Source organism: Gouania willdenowi, chromosome 9 (genome assembly GCF_900634775.1).
Source record: "Gouania willdenowi chromosome 9, fGouWil2.1, whole genome shotgun sequence".
Lineage (NCBI taxonomy): Eukaryota > Metazoa > Chordata > Actinopteri > Blenniiformes > Gobiesocidae > Gouania > Gouania willdenowi.
The window spans coordinates 26,754,288-26,779,162 of NC_041052.1; the positions used below are offsets into that span (position 1 = coordinate 26,754,288).

At 39.6% G+C, this 24,875-nt stretch overlaps 1 protein-coding gene across 7 annotated transcripts in view; it reads right to left on the reverse strand.

Moving 5' to 3' along the window:
- Nucleotides 1-981: 981 nt before the first annotated feature.
- Nucleotides 982-24,875, reverse strand: part of cabin1 (calcineurin binding protein 1) — a 56,973-nt gene continuing 33,079 nt past the window's right edge. For all 7 annotated transcript variants that reach the window (XM_028456704.1, XM_028456706.1, XM_028456705.1 and 4 more), the window contains 8 exons: nucleotides 17,358-17,521; nucleotides 17,171-17,267; nucleotides 16,394-17,077; nucleotides 13,742-13,816; nucleotides 4,777-5,035; nucleotides 2,566-2,724; nucleotides 2,272-2,474; nucleotides 982-2,179 (listed from right to left, as the gene is read on the reverse strand). In XM_028456704.1, the coding sequence (XP_028312505.1) occupies nucleotides 2,036-2,179; nucleotides 2,272-2,474; nucleotides 2,566-2,724; nucleotides 4,777-5,035; nucleotides 13,742-13,816; nucleotides 16,394-17,077; nucleotides 17,171-17,267; nucleotides 17,358-17,521 (1,785 nt within the window). In that variant the 3' untranslated portion in view covers nucleotides 982-2,035. The remainder of the gene's footprint in view (nucleotides 2,180-2,271; nucleotides 2,475-2,565; nucleotides 2,725-4,776; nucleotides 5,036-13,741; nucleotides 13,817-16,393; nucleotides 17,078-17,170; nucleotides 17,268-17,357; nucleotides 17,522-24,875) is intronic.

Genomic DNA, 24,875 nt, shown 5'->3' on the forward strand with positions numbered 1-24,875 from the left:
TTCGCTTGTTATCGTGCGCTGATCTGATGTTGACATTAACAGTTGTTTGTTGATAAAATCAGTGCTTACCACTAAAACGAACGTAAATATGTAAGTTCTTTGAGAAAAAATTAGGTTTTAACTGTTGGGTTGGACTCAGACGAGAAAATTCGGCGGGATCAGCACTCCAACTGATAACTGGTGACACGGTTATTTATTTACACGCTGTTCATGTGACCGTTTACTGTGCAGTAGTTTAGTCCACTGTGCTTTTCTTCTTTCAGTCTCCAATCAGTCTTCTTCTCATTCTTTTTTATTTCCGATAGCAGGCTGCCTCTTCGAGCTGTCGAGAATGCCCATCAGCATCATTTGACTTCACGTCCGCAGAACTGTGCAGGGAAATCAGACCTGGAACAGCAGTACAAAATGAATCACACAATCTTTTCAAGGCAATAGGTAGAAATATGTATGGGCTTATTCTCTGGTGAAGAGCGCTTCATCATGCATTAGCATTTAAAAGAACTTAAAATGAATGTTTATTTTTCCTTAAATCCTGCCTTATGCTCCTTTAACATTTTGGTTCCTGTTTGCATTTTTCCTAATGTACCATTTTGGTCTTTTTTGGGTCATTTTAGGCAAACTCTTGTTTTTTTTGCTGATCATTTTAGCTGAGTTAGTATACATGTCAAATGTCTTTTTACCAAAGTGTCTCTTGATATATTGTAGACAAAAAGCTACTCTTCCCAATATGCCATGAGTGCAGTGAAATACATTTTGATTAGGAACATGAATAAAAACTTGGTACTAGTAATTATTTTGGTCTTTAAAGGAATCATTTCATCCAAACCTATGTTTTGTTGTTTTAGGTACAATAGGATTTAAAGAGATTAAGTAAAGCAGAAACTATTCATTTTTTTGTTAATTGTTGCCAAAATCTGGGGATAAAGCCTGATAGCATCTTATCTGATATAAGAAGATAACAAGAATATGATACAACACAAGTGAGTTTCTCCAAATATATTTTCCAATTTGTTTCCTCAGTCCAGACAAAGCAGCTTCATATAGGCTGTGGTGTACTTTCACAAACAAAAAAAACCCCTTCTATTTTCAATGAAGGTATTTACAGATATGTAGGGGTCTTTGTCGAAAGCTCCCAGAAAAAAACACGAACAAGAAATGTTGCTTTTTGTGTAGAAAACAATATGTAAAACACATTCTGTTGTCGTTCTTTGAGTTAAACTCTGGTCGTGACAAATCATCTTTAACGGACACTGAGAGAAATCAGCACTTATTGACTCCCCTCAAGATCCAATCCAAGACACATACTCACACACACACTCAGTCCTCAACCTGTTAAAGCCAATCACAGCAGAAAGATTTTTGCAGTGGACAGAAACTTCTTTCTAAAAGACGACAACACTTTTTAACATGTCATCAGTCAGGTCAGTGCTGGTGAAGCCAAATCTTTCCACTTAGCTACAAATGAACATTAAAGAGAGAAAACATACAATATATACAGCTGCAAATATTACAAGACGTACAGTGAGTACAAAAATAGCACAAAGTGCAGACTGATAAACATCTGTAATATTAACTGTAAACATTAACAATCTGCTACGAGCTTTGAGGTCAGTGAGATCCACAGACTCATCCCGACTGCAGCCGATTGTCTTTGTGTTCACTGAACTCTTGCATGTACGGATGTTTGTAGGGAAAATATTAAACTGAGCACAGATAACTGTGGCTGCATGCTACTGCACAATAAATAAAACTGTGCGAGTGTGAGGGGCTGTGTGATGTTACATCACTCCCAGGTCCAGGGTTTTGTCGGCAGCACAACAGCTCAGGAAGTCGGGGAGTGAAATGTATACTTGCACATTTGTGACACAATGTGGGGTAAAGCCACCACTAGGTGGAGCAGTGCTTTAATGCTGCATCTGATCAGCATGGAAGGCCTTATTCATCATGTACAAAATAACACAGGTGTGTGTAGTGGTTTTAGAACCCCTGTTTTGTAAATGGCAGGGCTTTGACAATAGTGTGTGATGCAGTTGGATCAGATGTCCATGTAATCATCCTCCTCGTCTGACTCGCTCTCCAGAGACGACTCCTGGCTGGACGTCTCCTGCACCTCCAACACCGGCTGACTCAGAGTGTCCTTTTTGACTGTGGCTGCAGACTTGGATGACAGGATGACGTTCTGTATGGAAGCAGACAGCAGAGGGCGTTGTTGAAAGTCAGATTACAGCCATAGTGCATGTTGTGTTTACATTCAGTGGTTAGAGCAGCTACCTTCAGCCTTTGTTTGGTCTCCTCTGAGATGCTGCCTTTGGGGGAGAGCAGGGTGGGCGTGGGAGGTGTTACTGTGATTTCAGGAGGATACTTGATGACGGTTGACGGGATGAACAGCTTTGGCATGCTGGGCGGGACTCGGGAACGAATTCGGCTCAAGTCTGGAAGCTTGGACAGCTCACTGCTGGAGTTCTGCTGCTGGTCTGAGAGACACAGAGAAGTATCTCCTCTCATTATAAACACAATGTGTAAACTTTGAAGCTAACAAACGGCTGGTGTGTTTTTTTTAATTACCTGAGCTAAGATGTGTGCTGCTACATGTGGCAGTTTCTTCTTGAAACCAGGATGTGGCTGACTCTTGGCCTTGAGAAACAGAGGCCAGTTTCATCTGCTGACAAAGGTGCGACTCCTGCTGTCGATATAGAAGTCCCTCTGATAACTCCTCTCGCTCCTCTGTGGGAAAATAACCACATAGTCTTCATGGGGGAGGAAGAGAAATGGTCCGATCTGGATCTAAATGTGCACGTATCTACACATTTCACACTGATGTGTGCCAGAAAAAGTGAAAGCCTTGTAAATGCTGATATTTGTCGTCAGTGCTTGTGTGACAGTGTTGGTGATGATGGTGTCAGAAATGACTGCTAACTCCTTCCTGCAGCTCAGATGTGCACCGACATGAAAACAAAAATGATCTAATGCACTCACAGACTTGTACCCTGATGTTGCCTAGGAAACCATTGCATAACAGACCTCAGCAGCGCAGCATCGCTTGATGCTAACTTGAGTGTGTGTGTCCTTGGTAATGTGTATTCTCTGCAGAGACTTTAAAAACTATTAGAGATCCACACGCAGGCACCAATAAACAGTCTGTGCAGATGGCTTTATTAGCTGTTTGTTTGCAATGTCTTACTATTGTTGACATTAAATGGCTGACTAGTGAGCAACAGGTTGTCGAGAGTAACACTATGTAAACAACATTCACGTGACGCTGATTTATCAGAAACATCACAGGCAGTGGAAATACTAGTGCTGCTGATTAACACAATCACTGTCAGGAACCAGGATGGAAACGAGCCTCTAGAACCTGGTAACCTAAGAGTCAAATTGGTTACAAATCTACAGACCTGCTAGCTTGCTTATAAATGATTGCTAACAGGCTAGCAGAGTGAGGCTGGCCTCTAAAACTTAAAACTCTGCTCCAACCACAGAGACCCAAAGGGTTCAGTGTTACTCACTCAGGCTCTGCTCACATATTGTATATACGAATATACATGTCATTGAATCACAGCAGAGCACCTTGAGATAATTATTATACATATTTTTTGGAACGTAATCTTTTATACTCATCTGTTACACAGACACAGAAGTTGAGCATTCAACATTAAAAAATAGCTAAGTCTGTAAGTTGGATTTAAACATGGACACGTTTTAACCAAAAAGTTGGTTACTAACATTGTTTACTAACATTTTTGATGGATTTATTGAGGTTCTTTTTCAAGGTATTCCTATATATTTTTTGTTTGCCTAGTTGTAGAATATTTTTATGTTTACAGTATCCCATTGGTTAATAATAAATGGGTCAGTTTTCGTCATACTTGCTGTTGTTGACTATTTTTCTCTGAGTAATATTACTTGATCCAGCCTTTTCTAACATTCCACATTACAAAATAAGTAGTTGTCTGATGCGATTATCGGCACAAAAACCTACATACTTTTACTAAGTGGTATTTTATCAGAAGTGAAAAAGTTATACAAAATGTTATGAATAAAATATGAAAGAAATAGAAACAATAGAATAGACAAATAGATACTTAGGAGAACCTGCTCTGTTTTCTTTCTTGTCCTGTTTGCTTGATGTTTGTTCCTAATCATACTAGTCTGTTGTAAATCAGACCACGAGTCCTGAACAATATCTAAATATCATATACAGAATGTGTGTCTTTGTGAGAAACATTAAAAGTTCAGTCTGTCCAGTTCTCTTCTGTAACCACATATTAAAGAAAAATAATACTTTAAATATATGACTTTGCATCATTGTAGCTCATATATTATAAATATGTGCAGTATCTTTATTAGTCATTAAAATATTAAAGATGTACACTTTATAAGGATGTAACACCTTAATGTAAAGCTTAACCAGACAAAATAGATTTATATGACAACTCAAATCCAATATCCAAAAAACAACATTGGTTATTTGTATCAATTCAGCTTCTGATGAGGCTTAATGCTGTAAATACTTGGTATAAGATCTATACATATCAAATATAAGATAACAATGAAAGCTTAATAGCCAGTGTCTGCTGTTATGCAACAGCTCTGAGTAAATAAGTGCCCCCTGCTGGCCATGCTAAGACTAAAGCACCTTAGAAGCTTTACAAAAGTTTTCAAAATACAGCAGGACAATGTGGCAGAGATTCTGAGATGATTTTGTATAACACTCACTATGTGTATGCAGATGGTGACGCAGATCTTGAGGTGTGGGGTGAGGGGAGGTTCTCGTACCTGTGAGGGGCAGGAAGGCCATGGCTGCACCTGTGTGACAGGCTGCTCTCCTCTGCTGTGGATGATCATGGAAGCCTGAGCTCTGAGGTCTGGAAAGCTTGCTCAGGGGCTCATAGGGTGCTTTGGTTTGGCCGTCCTGATGAGACAGTGGGTGGACGGTGGAGTGGCTGAGCAGAACCGGCGTAGGTAGAGAGGTGGGGAAGAAAAGGTCTCGGTGCTCCTTGGTGTATTTAGGTGTGGTCGGGGCATCGCCTGAGAACTGGGACAAACATGAGAAGATTGGTTGCCATGAGGACTAGCAACAGTTAAACAGAGCCTGGCGGTCCGTCAGCACCGCTCACCATCCTTTGCTTCGGTGGATTTCTGAGAACTGCACATTGTTTCCCCTGAGGCAGATCTGGAGCCAGAGTCAGTGCCGGAGGAACAGTTTGAGCATCAGTCAATACCTCTGCACCCACCACCCCTTTCTCTTCCCCTCCCCCATCAACTACTCCACACATCAGGGCTCCCTTTCCAGTACAAAGCTGGGATGTCTCTCCTGAAGCTGCGCTGGATCCCTCAGGGTGAAAGAGCTGGACAGAATGATGGCTGTAGCTTAATCGCCAATCTACATACCTCTAAACCACTTTCCCTGGGTATTCTTTGGAGGAGCACTTTGAAACACAAGAGCTGCACAAACAATCTGTGACAACAGCCGCTGCCATGGCAACACAAAGGAGCAATGACTACACTTCCAGTTTTTCACTTTCAGATGGATAAAAAGTTGGATTAAGAAGAGCATTAAACCCTCTCAGGTTGAACAACTGCAGAAAACTTAAAAACAGTACAAATTATATTTTTTGCCCTTCAAATAAATACATGTGTCAAAAAAACACAGGAATGGTGAAGGATAAATATGAATTCATGTTGTGCAGTGATCAGTTCTGGTGCAAAAATGGATATAAAAATACATTGAGCTGTAATTGCTCCCTGGGGTCGATTCCTGGACAGGAAGCCTTTTTGGGACTTGCTTCAATATGATTTTTGATTTACAGTAAGATAAATAATAATTTAATTTAACTTAACTTTATACAAAAGCAGATTACTTTTGATGGTTTTATTTAAACTCTTAATCCTTAAATATTTATATTAGGCTAAGTGAAATTGAAATTAGAAAACAAAAACAATCATTGAATCACTGCCATTTATTTTTAACTTGTTCACACTGTTGTTTTTCCTTTGTGGAACAAAATCAAACAACTTAATACGTTTATAGAAATACTGCAATACAACAAACAATAACTTGTTATGTTTTCCACCTCATTTTACCTCTTCAGTGCGAATAATCCAGTCTGTTCTGGGCTTCAACAAGGGCATTGAAATCTGGCTGAATGTCTGAGGTGGCTATGCGAAGAACAGCTGAGAGGTGATCATCAGTGATGGAGGATCTGTGTTTGGATTTGTTGAACTTCATCACTGAAAATGTCTGTTCACATACATAGGTGGATCCAAAGAGGACTAGAATCCTCTGAGCATGCTTTCTCAGGTGTGGAAAGATCTCCTTTTTTAGGGAGGAGTAAAAGTCCAGCAGTGAGACTGACCTGAACTGCTCTGCCAGAAGTAGGTCAGACTGCAGTTCAATGAGCTCCATCTGAACATCGCTTGGTGCATTGTCCACATTGTAGTTGAGGGGGGAAGAAACCAATGCGCATTTCACTCTCAAGAGTTTTGAAATCTTGAAATCGCCTCGAAAACTCTCCATGTAGTGTTTTTAGCTTGCTTGAGTACTTCTGGGGGTAATCGATCTGATCAGATGGAGCAGATCTTGTGGCTTCCTTTAGTGTTGGCAAGTGGGTCAGAATGTTGTCCTTCACTTGGCTTGAGAGAAACTGCAACTTTCTCATGAAAGCCGTCACTGCACTGTACATCTCATGCACAAAAAGGGCCTTGCACTGCAGTTTGACATTAAGATCATTCATGAGTGCAGTCACATCCACAGCAAATCCGAGGTCTGCCACCCAGTCTTCATCTGAAAGTTCCGGGATGTCATATCCTTTCTCCCCACAGAAATACTGAATTTGGTCTCTCAGGTCCCAGACACTTTTCAGTACCTTGCCCAGGCTGAGCCACCTGACGTTGCTGTGGTAGCTTATGTCACCATGTTCACTCTCATTTAACTCCAAAAGTGCAACAAATTGTCTATGATTTAACGCTCTCGCTCTGATAAAGTTAACTGCTTTAGTTACAGTATCAACAACATGGTTCATTTTTAACACTGTCTTACACAACACTTCCTGGTGAATAATACAATGCAAAAATGTCAATTTCTGCACAGGGTTAATTTCTGTCACATTATCCTGCATCCTCTTTAAAAGTCCAACATTTTTCCCTGTCAGATTTGGACAACCATCTGTTGTCACACCTACCAGCTTGTCCCATTTCAGTCCTAGCATGTCCAAACACGCATTTACCTCCATAAACAAGTCATCACCTGTGGTTCTCCCTTTAATTGACTGCATGGCTGCCAGCTCCTCCGTGATTTGAAAGTTTGCAGTTATCCCACGTAAGAAGATGAGCAGCTGGGCGGTGTCACGTACATCGCAGCTCTCATCCAAAGCCAGAGAAAAACAGTCAAAGTCGGCCACTCTGTTTTTCAGCTGAAGCTCTAAGTTTCCAGCGATATCCTCAATCCGCCTTGTTACAGTGCGTCGGGAGAGTGACACATTCTCAAATGCGCTTTTTTTCTCGGGGCATATCAGCGCAACAGAGTCCAATATGCACTCTTTAACAAACTCTCCATCAGAAAACGCCTTACTTTTTTTGGCGATTTTGTGAGAAATTATAAAACTTGTCCTGACGGCTGCATCTCTGGAGGTGTGAAGTTTGGTAAAAAGTCCTTGTTGAATTTTCAGTTTTCCCATCAATGCATCAGCCTCCGGTGTGCGCTCTTCATCAGACAGATTCTGGTATTTATCCCCGTGCTTGGTCGTGTAGTGGCGATTCAAATTATAATCTTTGAACACAGCGACCTGTGTGCCACAAGTTAAGCACACGGCATTCCCTTTTAGTTCGGTAAAAAAATACTTGGCGGTCCATGTCTTTTTGAAAACACGGCATTCGCTATCCACTTTTCTTTTTTTAGCGTGAGCTGACATTGCGGGGGTAACCGGACATCACTTCACCTTCGCACACTTTTTTACTAACTACGCGCGTACTGCTGATTGGCCGTTACCCATGACGTAGCTCAATGGGTGTAACCAATCAGATGGTGCTGTGGGTGTGACGATGCTGGAAACGGTAGTGACTGAAGGCGCAAGCAGAGAGACAAGGCTTATCAAAATAAAAGCAGAACCATTTTATTTCACACTCGACATAGATATTTTTTTAATTTATTTTTTAATTTTTGATTGGCCTCAAGCGGGCCGGACAGGAACGTACAAAGGGCCGGATGTGGCCCGCGGGCCGTAAAATGCCCAGGTCTGGTCTATACAAAGCCTCCGTGTCCCTTCTTAGTTTATTTTACCATAACCATCCGTCTCCCCCTACACACTGTATAACTCTGAAGAGGCAGAAAACCACCATAAATGTGAGGTGAGGAGGCGGTGTCTAAATTACAGGGGTGATTTGATTGCACTTGATTGGTGATAATTGGTTGATATTATATGACGCCGTATTAGACATGGAATAAGTGACTCACACCAACTGGAGCTACCTCACTTTTTATGAGCAGCTTGTCAAAATCTATCCCAGTAACAAGCCATGGGATACTAAAAGCCTAACAACAGCTATTAACAAAAAAATAAAATAATCTATCACTGGTGACCAGACAGAAAAAGGGCAAGATGAGAGGTCAAAGTGGTTGTTAGGAAGCTCAAGCAAGAATAAACAAGTAAATTGGAGGCAAACCAACTGGCAACGATCTTAAAACGTCATTGAATCATTGATCAGACAGTAAAGTTGTGCACAGTTCAATGTTATTAAATTGCATTTTTTTTTAAAACTCAATCAATTGTGAAGTCAAGCTGGGGGATCTTCTGATTTTATCCTATGGAAAACCTATGTAAGAGTTAGATGTATGTAAGCCCAGATAGTATCTCAGGCAGATTGTTCTTAACCTTATAAAGTGTTTGTTCAATAATTAAGAAGCGACTCCAGACCTGTAGCCTTGACTTCCCTGGTCATGAAGGCTTTGAATGCTTAATTAATAGTTTACTAGTTAAATAGGTGGAGGACAATAATCAAGCAAAACAAATGCATCGCCAGCAATTTAATGTAGTTTGTTCTAAATCAGAATTTATATTAAAACAATCTGATTAGTTTTGGTGGCTTTGAAGAAAGAAGTAGAAAAAATGAAGTAGAGAAATGAAGTTTGAAATCAGGATCATGAAACACAAACCACAGCAGTCACCATGCTCTTTAACCACTTATTAGGTTTTTGAACTTTAAAGTATTAACATATTTTCTAAAGTAGATGGCTCTACTTTTTCCATTTAAAAGTGAGGTAGAAGCTTATACAGCAGAGCGACCTATCAGTACATTTTTCAAACAGTCAGCAGCACCATCTCGTGCAGTGGTCTGCAACCTGCGGCTCTGGAGCCTCATGTGGCTCTTTTGCAATGGCTCCCTGTAGCTTTAAAAAATTATATTAAAATAATGAATTGTTATTTCTTACAGATGATATTGATGATTAATGACATTAACCTGAAATAAAATTATGATAAAACAATTGATTAATCTAAAAATAAATTACATTGTGCAATAACTTTTCCACCTTCCTACTTTAATTCCTGCAACATCTACAGACCATCAACTTTCCTTGCACCTGTGGCTAACCTTAAGTTTTAAATCCCTTGTAAAATAACTAAACTAACAAAAAAAATATTCTGGAAGAAAATAGAGATCGTATTTGTGTGGGGAAAGATTTATTTAATTGCCAACTTGCCACCTTAATATGCATGCTTGATATGTTGCAAGAAATGAGCAATTAGCATGTGTTGACCGACATGATCGTGTGTTACCACATTAAAGTTATTTTTGTAGGCCTTCAAATCCATTATTTTAACTGTATATAATTTTATACACTGTATTGTCTTCATTGAGAAAGTATTTTTTTTGGCTCTGGAAGGACTTTAATCCAGGTGAGATTAGGCAAAATGGCTCCTTTGAGAGTAAAGTTTGCAGACCCCTGATCTACAAATGTGAATGACAGCTTTATTGAAATACATTGTGTGAACGTGAAAGCATATTGACATCGCACTTAATTTGCATTAGCTATCTCAAAATATGGTAATTAGCAGAACTCAAAAGTGTTCACTCAGAAATGTTCACCCCTATAACATAAATAGTTAAATAAACACAAAATGGTCCAAAAACAACAGAAAATAAACTTGGCTCTAAGCTCTAACATCCATTGGAAAACAATGAATGATGAAATAGGAAACTTGCACAAGATTAACAGAAATCTGTATAAACTGTTGCCTGGAATAAAACCACAGTTAACCACAATCATGTTCTAAGACCAACAATGAAAATTAACAAACAATAAAAATGATACTTTTTTTGTATTTTAGAATAAAAGTTTCACATATATCAAGAGCGACCAAAAAACAACAACAACCTAAAACACGGGTCACCAACACGGTGCCAAGCTAACCCACATGGACCATGTGAGGGGCCCTCAGGAGCTCTTTACCAATGAGCTCCATCTAAAATCTGATTTACTTTCCAGGATTCAAACTCCAAAAGATAAATAGACATGCCAGATGTAGTTGGAACTTAATGCAGTAAAATACTGCTGTTGGTGAAAAAGTTTTAGTATTAAAATAACCATCTTCAAATGTTTAATTTCACTGAAAAATTGCGACAAATGCTTTCAAGTGTTGAAGATCTGGCATATGGTCAATGGTATGTCACAAATAAGAATTATTTTTAAAAACGGAAGGAAACCTCAACATTTCCTACCTTTTTAAGTTACTGCTAGTATTTCTTATAATCTTAACGACTAATTAAAGTGAAACCATAAAAATGTAGTATTTAAGAAGTGCTTTTCTAACTGGTAGCCCTTAGAACCATACAGTACCTATGAAGTACAGTAGCTCACAGTTTCAGAAAGGTTGGTGAGCCCTGATCTAGAACTTGCTTTGACGTGACACTACTGACTTACTGTATACCTTTAGCATCACAGAGTGATATTCCCAAAAATTTGCTTCCTGACTTTTGTTAAAGCAAAGCTTTTTATCATCTCCTCCTAAAACTAATTACTATGGCAAAACCAGAGAGGCCAACCTGCCCCATGGATGACTGCTTTTTGTGGGTGAAGGACAAAAGTTCAACTGAAGGCATGTCATCGAAAAGCCAGTTAAACATAGATTTTATCTTCACAGCCTAATGTAGAGTGGAGATTGGCACATTGGCTGAGCGTCCTGGTACTTCCTGCTCAGGTATCAGGAGCCTGGTCAGATTTAATGCCTGGAGATCCAAAACTCCTTTTAAATGACATTATGTGAACTGTCAACCGTTACATTCTGCGGGACTTTGGAGTCCGATTTCCATCTTATGATAGCTATTTATTATATAGTGATATTTCACATTTTAAAAAAGCATATTAGGGACAAAAACAGGTAAATTTAATTTCTCTCAGATGAGGCTGTGGAGTCAGTTTTGGCGGCCCCCTAGGGGCTCATGGGACCTTGTGCAACGGCACGGTCCACCTATAGGAAGAAACTAGCATGGAACGTTAAGTTTGTTTCATGTTTGATTAAGGGTTAAGAGACTGAACAACATTTCTTTACTAATTTCTATCCTGTTAAGTAGAGCTGAGAGTTAGCGTAGCAGGCTAGCAGCAGCCAGAGTACAGTAAACAACGAAACAGCTTTAAATCGACTGATATGCAGACATTGAGCAATGAAGAGGAGCAGGCATTTGCAGATTCTCGTAGAAACTTACAGGAATACAGTGACGCTATGCTTGTGAAAAATTTGAATAGAACTAGAGCCCACCCCAGTGAGAAAAGAGGTACCCTATTGGCTTCCAAAAAGTTGCCAATAATCATCACACCAAGCCAGTTAAAGCAGCCTTATATCCAGCCATGCAACTTATTCTCCAGAGAAACTTATGCACTGACTTTTCTTAGGAAAACAGTACATTTCATAGAAAGCTATTCATAACCTGGTGCAATTTATAGGCCGGCAAATACAGCCACTTCAAAAGTGGTCACATTACTATCATCAGGCTGTGATTAGACATCCACAACAAAAAAGTCAAAGAAAAAAAAAACCAAAACATTGGCCAAGCGTTTTTTTTTTTAATTTAGGGGAAAACCTACTGATGACAATAAATAAATAAATCAATCTGTATTTGAATAGAAGCAATGGGTATTTAGCCTATTCTTATGTCTGGTGTCTATTCAATAGAGAAATAAAAAACGTTGATGAAAAATAAATAAATACTAAATAGAATGACCAAACGGAGAGCAAACTTATTGAAGAGAAAAAAGCTCACAATAAAAAGGAAGGACAAACTAATATAATTCCACAGAAAGATTAATTAGTATCTTTGTGTCAAGTCAGATTTCTGCTTTTTCCTCATTAAGCTTCAAAAATCAGACACTGATTCTCTAGCTCGAAATTACACAGGCACATCTTACTCTGCTCTTGTGGGGGCTTGAAAGAAATGTGTGAATCTGTAAGAACAGTCAAGAATGCCTCAGAGTATGAAGCACTGATCTCCATTATCTGCTACATTAGAGACTGCAATCTGGGCTATGAGCTGCAAGCATAATGAACAATGCACACCGTAAATACGTAGTCACTGCAGTTAGAAGATGAGACTGCAGGATACACATTTGTACACATGTGCATCTTAAACACAGATGAGCTCTAAAGACCTCATGGACATTTATTATAGCGTAAACAACGTCACATTAACCTGATGGTCAAAACAGCACTAAAGCGTTATTACTTGTCAGACAAGCAAATAAGCGTTTAAAGTGAAAAGCAGCAACAACAAATATATACACAAATATTAAAAGCAAATCTCTGATGTAATCAGATTTGGGAACAGATCATAACAGTGATAAATGTGTGGGCCTGAAGAAAGAGGAAAACGATTTCTCTTATTTAAAAAATTAAATACTTTCACTTTAAAAAGTAGGTAAATAAAGGCATGTATCTGAATTAGAGTGGCTGGGCAGACACTAGGTAGCCATCATACCTCACATTGGGCTATATTTAGTACTGGCCGGCTGGATGGCACATTTGAGAAATACATTCATAATTTCACCTCTTTTACTATTGAAATTACAATGTTTGTTCTCATTAAAAAGCCTAAAAACTACCAAAATTTAGCTGGTATCACCCTGTAATTTTTGCACCAAGTGGGTTTGTGTTCATCCAAAGGTTGGTTTAATATTTATTTGATTCAAAAGTTTACACGCTAATGGCTGGATTTTTTATCCCTAAGGGAACCAAATATTTGCTCATCTAACCACTGGATTGTCCACACACCTTTTGTTGTTATAAGCAGCTTGTCATAATAAATACAGCATTAAGTAAATGGTAAATGGACTTGATTTTATATAGCGCTTTATCACCACACTGAAGCAGTCTCAAAGCGCTTTACACATCAGCTCATTCACCCAATCACTCTCACATTCACACACCAGTGGGACAGGACTGCCATGCAAGGCGCTAGTCTACCACTGGGAGCAACTTAGGGTTCAGTGTCTTGCCCAAGGACACTTCGACACATAGTCAGGTACTGGGATCGAACCCCCAACCTCTCGATCAGAAGACGACCCACTACCACCTGAGCCACGGTCGCCCCCAAGTAACCTCTGCTATACTAAAAATCATCTTAAGCATGTCAAAAAAGATGATTCAGCATTAGGATCAATTAAAAGTGTGAATAAATCTACACTAAAGAGTGAGCGACACTGCTCTGGAGAGGGAAACAGACACAAAAGAACATGCTAAATGACACTGCTCACCTGTCTTTGGGCAGATGTTGCCAGCTGTATCTGGCAGAACTTTACAGCCTGGTCAAGAGCAACATCCTCGTCAACCTGTGTTAGGAAAAGAAACAAGGAGGCATCAGGTCAGAGCATCTTCCAATGTATACATAAAATTAGTCATTTACATCCTGAACAGATTTAGCTGACATACCGTAATTTTTTTAAAATTTATTGTAGCGTTCATATCTTATGATAAATTACGGTGTTCAGCAAAAAGCCAAATAACAAACATTAATGCATTGGGCGATCCCTTTGATTTAGTTTTAGTCATAGTCTTTTGACTAAAATGCAACTTAGTCTTGATGACTAAATTTTGACTAAAACTATTTCAATTATAGCCTAGTTTTAGTCAACTAAATGACATTAAGGTTTTAATGGACTAAAATATAAAGCATTACAGTTTATGCATTTTTTTTTAAGATTCAATTACTATTCATCAACCTAATATGGGATGGTATTAAATGGGTTTGTAAATACACACAAATTTGATAAATGCGTATGACCATGACAAAATTATAGTTTAGTTTTTATTAGTTGATGAAAATATCAATATATTCTGATGCGGTTTTTGTTCAAATGTTACGTTTTTAGTCCTAATCTCATTATTGTTACTTAGAAAAATGTAGTCACAGCCAAAGAAAAGCTAGAACCATGGACATTACATAAGTCTATTACAAAGCTCACCCTAAAAAGATAAGCAGGTAGAGAATGACAGCACTGACATTTGGTCAATACAATCTCAACACAATTGTGACTCAAAACAAAACAACAGTTTCTTTGTATGAATAAAAAAACAAGACTTCCACAAAAGTTCTTCACAAGTCTGCATGCCTTCTGCCACAATAATGTGAGCAACCCAAAACAAACCCATAGGGACACTGGTGCTGAGTGGGATGACGGACACTAATATCTGCAAATGTCCTCGTTCCTCAAATTAACTGATCAAAGTTGCATACGCACTTTATTATTAAACCAACACCAGACATTGTTGAATATGAACACCCAAATATCAAAAATAACAAATAAACCCACTGCAAAGACTTGATAGCACTCTTGCTCATCATTACAGCCACAATGGCCACATTTAAGCCCAGTTTAGATGGTGGATGTGTAGAAGTGAGCGGGTTGAGTTACACTACAATGCTTCACAGATATCGTTGTGTGAACAAGATTACTGCTGTGCTCTCCTCAGCAGCAGCACAACACACCCAATGAGAGTTATTTTTTTGTTTTTTTTAGGAGTTTCATAGTCGAATTTTAGGACATCACAAAAAACAGCTTGTTTCTAGGTTTAATTAAATAACACCAGTCCAACTGCAGTATTCATTCTGACAAAACTTTTATTCATTTAGTTCTAGACATAATCTTTTGGCTAAAATGCAACTTGGTTTTAGTCCAAATATACGGTAGTCATCAGGACTATTTCAATTATAGTCTAGTTTTTGTCAACTAAATGACAAGGATTTTAGTCGACTAAATCTGTAACAGACAGTCGACTAAAATATAAAGAAGAGTTTATGCATTTCTAAAAAAAAAGATGTAATTACCATTTATCAACCTGGTATTAGATGGTATTAATGTTTGTAAAGACACAGATTTGATGTGACCAATGCTCTTATGTGTTCTGATTGTATTTCATCACAAGTGACGAAATTGTGGAAATTATACGAAAATATAAGTATATTGGTACAGTTTTTGTCAACATGTGCTTTTGAAAAGTAGTCATAGCCTCGTAATTGTGACTTTAAAAAAAAATGTAGTCTATGAAATTAACACTGTCCAACTGCACTTATGTAGCTTTGAAAATCACAAGGTTGAATTTAGAAGTTATAAAAAAATAAATAATTTTTTTTCATTTTATTGCATTTTTATTAATATTATTGTTGCATTATTGGTTTGAGCATATTTTGAAGCAATCATCTAGGTTGCTGCAACCTTTCCTCTCCATCAGGCTGGCAGGAAATGGCCTCTGACTAAGACATCCAAATGTGTGGTGTTTCACTTCTCTTAGAGTGAACAAAAAGTGAGAAAAGTACCTGACTGTAGAAACAAGTCTCGACTTCACTAGGATGAAAATGTGACAAGGAATACAATTGAAGTGCAGCTGCGAGCAGTAAGCACACCAGCTGGTATGGCATTTCCTAAGGGTCCAGTATAATAATTAAATATAACAAGAAAAAGAAACATGTTGCGACTGGTTCTGATAATGTTCTCTTGTGGGTTGTTATGTGAAAATATTTGATTAAGAGCACAAAAAACTCCCCACCTGGAGCTTAGAATAGCTCGGGTGTGCTACTGAATTACTATTTCTAACTTTCTATATCTCTAACAGCGGCAATAATTCTACAGTGAATGGCAAGGTCACAATAATTCATCCTATAGTAAAAGTGAACTGAAAAATATATCAGGAGCAGTTCATGTCAGATTTAGGGCATATAAATGCAGGCATAATTTATATTTATATACACACACACACATATGGTACTTATATATACAGTACATATATATATATATATATATATATATCATAAAATAAACAAACTATTCAGCTGGGGGAAAAAGCAGCAACTTGAGCTGGGTTTGCATGCAGGTGTAGTACATCTGGAACATGTTAATTTGTTTCTTTACCTGTTTTATAAGCATGTACGTTTCTGACATGATCTTCTCAATGCGTCCCAGGTCATAGGTCATGACCTTCTGGCCCTGCTGCCAGACGCGGTACGCATCAAGCAGAAGTGTCTTCCCAGACTCAACATCCTCTAGCAGTTTCCGTTTCCTGTTTGGCTTTCGCAATGATGCCTGATCAGTCGCGCCAGCTGCCAAAGTGACCTTGGGTGCTAAAGCTTGAAGCTGCTGTTGCCTGGAACTAATACTGAGCTCCTCCAGGGACAGCTCTGGTGTGCAGATGGTGTCTGACACTTTTTGTTGGTGCTCCATGCCACTTATAGAAGTCTCACTCTCTGTTTGTTTTGCCTGACTATCCGTGATATTAGAGGGCTTCCTCCAAAAGCTGGTGTCCATCTCCATTGGTTCCTGTGACAATGCGTTAGGGACATCATTCCCGGCTGTCTCCAACTTTTCAGATGATCCCTCTTTTACTTTGCTCCCTTTATCTCCCAACAAGGACGATAAGGTGAGTTGTGCCTGGGAAGCTTCCCTGGGTGCTGTGTCAGTGACGCAGGCTCCCTCTGTGAGACCGGGCTTCTTAGGTGCCGTGTGTTTGCCATCCTCTGTACTGGGCCTGCTGGATGTGTCTGTTGTGGTCATCTCCCCCATGGAAGAGACGGGCACTTTGTGTAGCTGCTCAGACACCTGGGGGAGGGGAAAGAAAAGTTGTCAGAAATGAAGCAGCTGCAGGCCAGATGTCCAAAATACTCCATAAGTGCAGTTGTGATTCATCCTTACCCTCGTGAGGCTGTTAAGATTGTCCTCCAAGACTTTTACAGTGAGGGAAAATGCTCTTTTGGCCAAAACCTGGCGGTCAACATCCCGTAAATACTTCCTTCATGGAAGAAGAGTGTAGAAGTTAAGGAGGATTGGGGAGAGAAATAACAAACGATAAACAGCACTAAAGCACAAAACAAGTCCATACTTTCCCTGATCAGGGGTTCTCTGCAGCATGAAGGAAACTTTCAGCAGAGTGTCGTGATCTTTAAGCTGAGAAAGCACCTCCAGCAAGAGGACAATGGATCGGTTCATATGAGATGCAAAACTTCCTGGACGGTCAATCTCATCTACTGGAATACGCCAGATGCCCTAAAGGTAAAAAAACAAAACAGAAATACTAAATTTTCATTTGCATTGCTGTAGCGGCTCCCTGCAGCTACTCTACTTCATAAAGTGTAAACAATATTTCAAGTAAACAGGAGACCAGTATGAAGGGAGTCATTGGAAAAGAGAACAGTATGAAGAAAGCAAGTAAATGTGTTGTGAATGCAATAGATGTGTGCCAGAGAATAAAATACATAATGAGGGATGGAAAGGCTGCAGGAAAGGTCTCATGAGCTAACTGGGAGGGAATAAGAAAGGACTGAGGGGTGGGGGCTCTCTGGGCACACATGCTAGACTGCCTCATTATTGTTCAACTCAGTCCAAATCGTAGCAGCCCAACAGAGGAGCTGCCATCCCACCAAGCCTTCCTGTGCAGAAAACGTGAGGAGGTGCTCTTTTTTGATGGAGTAGTCCACCTTTCCAGTGAGCACATGCCCTCTCAGCAGGTGAACCAAGGCAAGGTTCAGCACTCTGAAGATACTGACAGGAGTGCAGATGGTACCTCGGACTGATATCATGTAATGTGTGGCATGAAGCAGAAAATAAAACAGAGAAATGACAATATCAGGATTAAGCTGAACAGACCAGATGTCCTTATCAGCTATTGGAGGCACAAGGAGCAAAATGTTTACGCACGCAGCTTCAGATTGTCAGATGGCATTTACAAAGCCAGTGGGAAAGACCATCCCAGGCACAACACAAACCTATCAAAACAAAGCACATTCCAGAGGATATGCAGCAGGGAAGTACGCAAAATAAATACATAAACCATATAATGTTTTCCAAACTTTGAACCTAAATTTAATCCACAGAGAACGCTACTCTTCCCTTTTTACATACTCACTTAATTTAGTAGTCGAAAGAGTCAACCATAGGAATTCTAATCATTCTAATGCATTGGACCCATTTACAAATTATCCTCAAAAAAAAAAAAAATAATAATAATAATAATAATTAAAAAAAATCTTCAGAACATGGCTATGATTGCTTGGTGACAATAATTAGATTTAATTAGGGATGTCCAGATCAGGTTTTTTTGCCCAGTCCTAGTCCTTTGATTTTGAAAATTGAGTCCTGATCCGATACTTCTATAATACATTAAAAAGATTAAGAAGAGCAAATGAATAGAACACTTCTGTGACATAGCTTGATCAATCAAGCAATAAATTAAAAACAATTCACGTTAGACTTTAGTGCAAGATTAAATGATATTAAATAAAAATGTCTAAATATAACAATGAATTGTGCCTCATCTTAAAATACCCAACAGGTATGTTAACAAAGAAAGAAAATAAAAGTGCCACCGTCCTGTAAAGTAAGGCCAGTAATGTGCTTTTAGGAACTGACCTCTTAATGCTTACTCTCCTCATTTAGAATTCACAGATTGAAATGTATATTTTTCTTGATGAAAAGTATGACTGCAGATAGAGGTTGATTTAGAACACACCTGTACATCCTGTTGTAGGTGCTTGATATAGGAAATACTGCAGTAGATTGACTTATGATGGTCTATTCTCACACACAAACACACAAGCGCACACGCAAATCAAACAAACACTTGTGCGGCGCACAAAAACACACCCTCGAACATCTGTGCGCACTGCGCACACACACTAGCATAAGGCTCGTTACCAGAGAGGCTAACGATACGTTTCGTCTCTTCCAAACAGAACAAATGTTGTAGGGATTTACCTGCTGTTGGACTCCTTTATTCACAAACGTGTTGGAGCATGTCTGAGAACTTCGGTCTAACTCTCCACCTCTGCTCTGCATCCAACTTGTTCTTCTGTCATCATGTTCTACTAGTTCTGCAACTTCAGAGCTTTCTTTTCCTTTTACACCGCAACAGAGCGCTACTGTTTACCTTCGCAGTGCAACATTGAAAAGGCTCCGGTCTGACGAGGCACAGCGTAGCATTCCGAACGTTGTGTAATCAATCTACCGGTACGGCGGTATATTAAAAATGTATATTATAACAAAAATATATAGCGGTATTTGATATGAACCGGTATACCGCCCGCCCCTATAATGATAATAAATATACCCATATATATAAGTCCTGATCGGGAGATAACGTCCGATTTCGATCGAGTCTGAAACCACGTGATTGGACCGGGACATCCTTAGATTTAATATTATATGATGCGTTCTGCCCGGGCGTGGGAAGGCTTTAACCTTTCGAGGCACAGATTACCAAAAGCTGCCAACAGGAGCAGAAGTATGCTGAGTGGCGGGTTCAGCTCACTCAAAAAACATCTCTAATAAAGGAGAGTAGTTCTTCAACTGAAACGATTATGCTGTAGCACAACAGATAAAGCAGATTTGAAAGCAATAATTTTAAGCATCTTTTTTTTTGTGACAGAAAATATGAACAGAGTTTATTATCCGGGGCGAGAATTTCAGCAGATATGTTTGGGTGAAAGAATTAATAACAGAAATAAAGGAAATGACTGCCTACATGTACTAATACAAGTTCCTGTCAATAAAGTTGAAAAAATAAGACTTTTTACTACACCACATCAGTCAACAGTCAGGCCAGAAATGAACAATAAGCAAAAGACACATTTTTAGGGTAATTTTTAATGTCAAATCTACAAGATATTATAACATAATTAGAATACACTTCGGCTTGTTTGATGAATCCCTTGATGAGGCATCTATGAAACGGCATAGTTGGAACTGTCACCCCCTGTGATCACAAATTTTTTCAGCTTACGGATTATGTTTATCCAATTTCGGTAAGCAAAAGAGGTTTACATTGACTTTTTCAACTTTTACTGGTTTTTAGAGCAACCCAAAGCAGTACGTTGTCATTTGGACTCAAAAAGCTGCTAAATGATCCTGAATGCTTCACCTCCTATAGAACTCAATGGACTAAAAGGGGCGATTTATGTCACCAATGACTTTATTTAAACATGGCGGTGCACAGGGTAAAGCAATCCCAGTTTTAAAAGTTAATAGAATGAATATGGTGCAAAATAATGCATTTTGTTAGGCATAGATCTTCTAATAAGGACATTTCAAAGGTTTTAGGCCACATTTGTAAAAACAGTAGAGGATCCCTTTAAGAGTATAACACTTGTTTTTCAGTGCTTTTCACAATGAAAATTATACATGTGCTGAACAGTGAAAAAAGATGGTAAACTTCTCTTGACTTTTGTGGGGACTGATATATGCTGTTGGTAGAAGAAGAGTCACAGGTCTGACACGACAACAGGAAGTTGCACAAACTGAATAGGAAGAGTTTTTATTTCTACATTTACCAAGAGAAACAGTCTCACTTGAGCACAAATCCTTTACCTTCAAAGGACCAAACCAAAACATCTACATTGTATTACTTGTTAAAACAACTGGTACATTGAACTAGAGTCTGTGTTATCAGGGTGTTTATATTACAGAAAATATTCATCAGGGCTTGAAGGCATAATCCAAAACTACAAAGACAGTTCTATGTAAACTTTACTAATGGGAATGAGAGGTGATTTAGAAGAAGCATGTGCAATAAGAAGCACTTTAAACACACACACTTGTAGAGGTCGACATGTTTAACTGTGACGTAGAGATTTCAAAAGAAATTGTGCCAAGAAACATGTTTAATGAGGTTAAAGGCAATATGGTTCAGATGGTTGCATAGACTTGCCCGTTTAAAGGTGTCATCCTTGTTCAACTTAAAGGCATGCGTAAATCTGTAGTAAGATGGTTGATAGTGCCGAACAAATGCCATAGAAGTCAAAATCTGTCCACCGTAATATTACTGGTCTTCTTTGGAATAATATCATAATGTTCAAGGAACTGGATAATACATAACTTTGCACTAAAATGTCAATGAAATGCTATTTCCCCATAAAGTAACATTGGGACCAGAATTATGAAGTTGACTGGTGAAAATCTTCAAAATGGCGATGTCCACATATAAAGAGAATTTGAAGACTAAAATGTAATATAAAAGACTCCAAAGACATTTCTGACATGAATTAGAATTTAGTATTCAGCTTTGGACCTATCATTTCAAGAGCATGCATGTGATGGGTTACGCATCATTTTGAGAAACCCAGTTCAACACTTAAAAACATTTCCATTTGATTTTGCAATGATCCCACATCTAAATGAGAAGCTCTAAGTCAGAGCACAGCTTTTAAAATTTCAAAGTCAAAGACAATATTGGAAAATAACTCACCATCACCAAAGAAAGCTACTACACGGTGCCTGTGCTCACACTCTTGGACAGTTTCCTGTTGGCGGTAGCAGTGCCTGCAGCCCTGGCAATTCCCCCACCCTGAAAGCGACTCACGCTTGAAAAGCAAAGAGAGGGCTGCATTCAGGTGCTGGGGTAGCAAGAGCAGACAGGAGGGAAGCCCTGCTTCACATGACAGGGCAGCAACATTAAATGAGAGTGACAGCTGCCTTGTCGTGAGGAGAAACCACTCTGGTGTCGGGGCCTAGAGGATCACACAGCCACCAACAAGCAAGCTGACTTCGTCCTCTCTCGTTTTCATACGCTGCCATCTCAAAACAAAAACACCCACGCACTCCATCTCTGCTGTCTCCTGACCCCAGCCTGCTGGAGTTCTCCTTCCTCCTCCTCCTCTCTTTCCCTCTCACTATACTCACAACTCAGCCAATCCGCAAAGACCATTGCAGGCCAATCAGAAGCTAGCAGAGAAACTCCCGCCCATTGGTGAACACCCACACAATACACACGCAAACAGAAGAGGTATGAGAGAAGGAGAGCGTAATGAGGAAACAGAACGTGAGCAACCAAGAGAGGAGATGAGTGGAGTGAAAAAAGAGCGAGGGGGAGGGTAGAACATGATCAAGCTATCGATTGAGCAACAAGAAAAGAACAAGAGCATAAACTGGCTAGAAAAACTTCACCGTTACCTTATTTGTGCAGTTGAAAGATGGGTTGAAACACTTAAACAAAAAGGATTGTGTAAAGAGATTCCTCATCAGCTTCAGGAAACGGTGACTGTGTTGCAGACAAACATGTCCTCAGCACCTTTGTCAACAACCCTCACTTTCTAATCATCTCCACTCACGTGTGTCCGGTTAGCCGCCAAAAACAAATTAAGCAAACACCTTGTTTTTCTTGCTTCCAGTTGTGTGAGAGAAAAAAAATTGTGGAAACTATCAGGCTCACCCAATCAGAGGGAGGAAAAAGAACACCAAAAAAAAAAAAAAACGAAAAGGGAGCCACGGTGAAGGCTGCAAAATGCAAATCCAAATATTAACTTCCCTCCTAAAATATCTGCTCAGTGAAGAGCTGCACCTCTTCAAAGAATGAAAAAAAACAAGGTTCTTCCAACTAAGGCTCCACCTACGGCACACTGCACAGCTGAGCACACAAATGTTTGAGTCATACATTGAACCAGAACAAGAAATTGTAACTGTTCCCCAATAGACATTCTAATGTACCACAACATTAGAGAAGTTGCATTAGTATCAGCTGAATTTGAAACAAACGCCAGTTAATTGGCTCAAAAAGCTACAAAAGCTTTTTTCGCTCAGGATTAAAGAAGAGTGAACACATGAGTGGGAGGAAGAATAAGTAAACAAGTCGTGCAAGTGTGTGCGTATATTATGGACAGGGTGAAGAGGGAGGGGGCAACACAGTGGCTCACAACTTCTCATCGGTGCTCCAGAACAGTTTGAGGGATGATACGATAGCAGCAGATTAATTCAACCTTAAACAACAGCGAGAAAAAAACTCTTCTTGAATAATTGAGGAAGAGGAGAAAGCCCCAAAATGCAGCTGTCATTCAAAAAGACAGAAGATGCTACCTTAGTTTTTTTTGCAAAGTCTTTTAGAGTTGGGAATTGCAAAGTGGGGCCTCAATTTATTAAACTTCTAGCACATCCTACAGAGTTGTATAGAGCTTTTTATAGGCATGACAAACATATTTAAATTGCCAAAGCAAATGAACAATGAACAATGTATACACAAAAAGACAGCATCATTTATAGAGCCCAAAAATAATAAATGTTAAGAGCAAAATTCATGTACATTTATGTCTCCCCGTCTGTCTTTGTCCCTCTGTGTGTCTCCATGTTTGTCTCTGTGTCCCTGTTCTCTGTCTGTCTTAAATCTGTGATGCTTCGTGTGTGAAGACCTGTGCGTGCGTGTGTGAGTAATTTGACACCGAGGACCAGTTTCGAGAGGAGTGAGAAATCGGTCACACAAGCATTACCTTTGAAAAATGTAGCATAATTGCATAAATACTGGGAATATTTTGACCAAACTTTGCTATATTAGGGTCAAGTAGCTAATTAACAACATTTTAAAACCTCATGTCAATTGAACAAACCAATGAGAAGACTAAATGCTTTTTAGCCGTGCTTAAGAATAGAGGGGGTGATCACAGAAGACTTGTTTGGTAAAATATTCATAGAAAATCAACCGTTAGTTTGATCTTGACCATTCAAACGTTATTGGTAAGCTACTAATTAGGGCTATGAGCATGACAAATGGTGTGTTTTCTACATAAAGCAGTGATATGAAATATTATTAATGCCACTGTTCATAAGACACCACGTCCCAGTGGCTCCAAGGACTAAAGACTAGTTGCGTTGACCTCCCACATCATGAAGACCCTGCAGCTCCGACCATCTATCAGACCACACCTGGACCCGCTACAGTTTGCCTACCAGTCCAAGGTTGGATTCAAGGACGCCATCACCTACCTGCTCAACTCTCACCTGGACAAGCCGGCGAGCACTGTGAGAGTCATGTTTGTTTTACTTTTCCAGTGCCTTTAACGCCATCCGTCCGGCTCTACTGGGTGAGAAGCTGACAGAGATGCAGGTCGACTCCTCCATTGTGTCCTGGATTGTGGATTACTTAACTGGCAGACCACAGTATGCCTGAGACACTGTATGTCTGACAAAGTGGTCAGCAACACTGGGGCCCCTGAAGGGACTGTCCTCTCTCCCTTCCTCTTCACCATGGACTTCAACTACTGCACTAAAACCTGTCATCTCCAGAAGTTCTCGGATAACTCTGCAGTGGTTGGATGTATCAAGGAGGGGGACGAGGTGAAGTACAGGGATGCTGGGGACAGCTTTGTCACATGAAATGAGTTGAAACATCTACAGCTCAATGTGACTAAGACCAAGGAGCTGAGTGTGAACCTGAGGAGGAACAAGAGGCCGGTCAGCCTGGTCTCCAACCAGGGGGCCAATGTGGACATTGTGGAGGAGCACAAATACCTGGGAGTGGTGATTAACAATGAACTGGACTGGGGGAAGTAAAATGACTCCCTCTACAGGAAGGGCCAAAGCCGCCTCTATTTTCTGAGACGGCTGAGGTCCCTCAACATCTGCAGGAAAATGCTGAGGATGT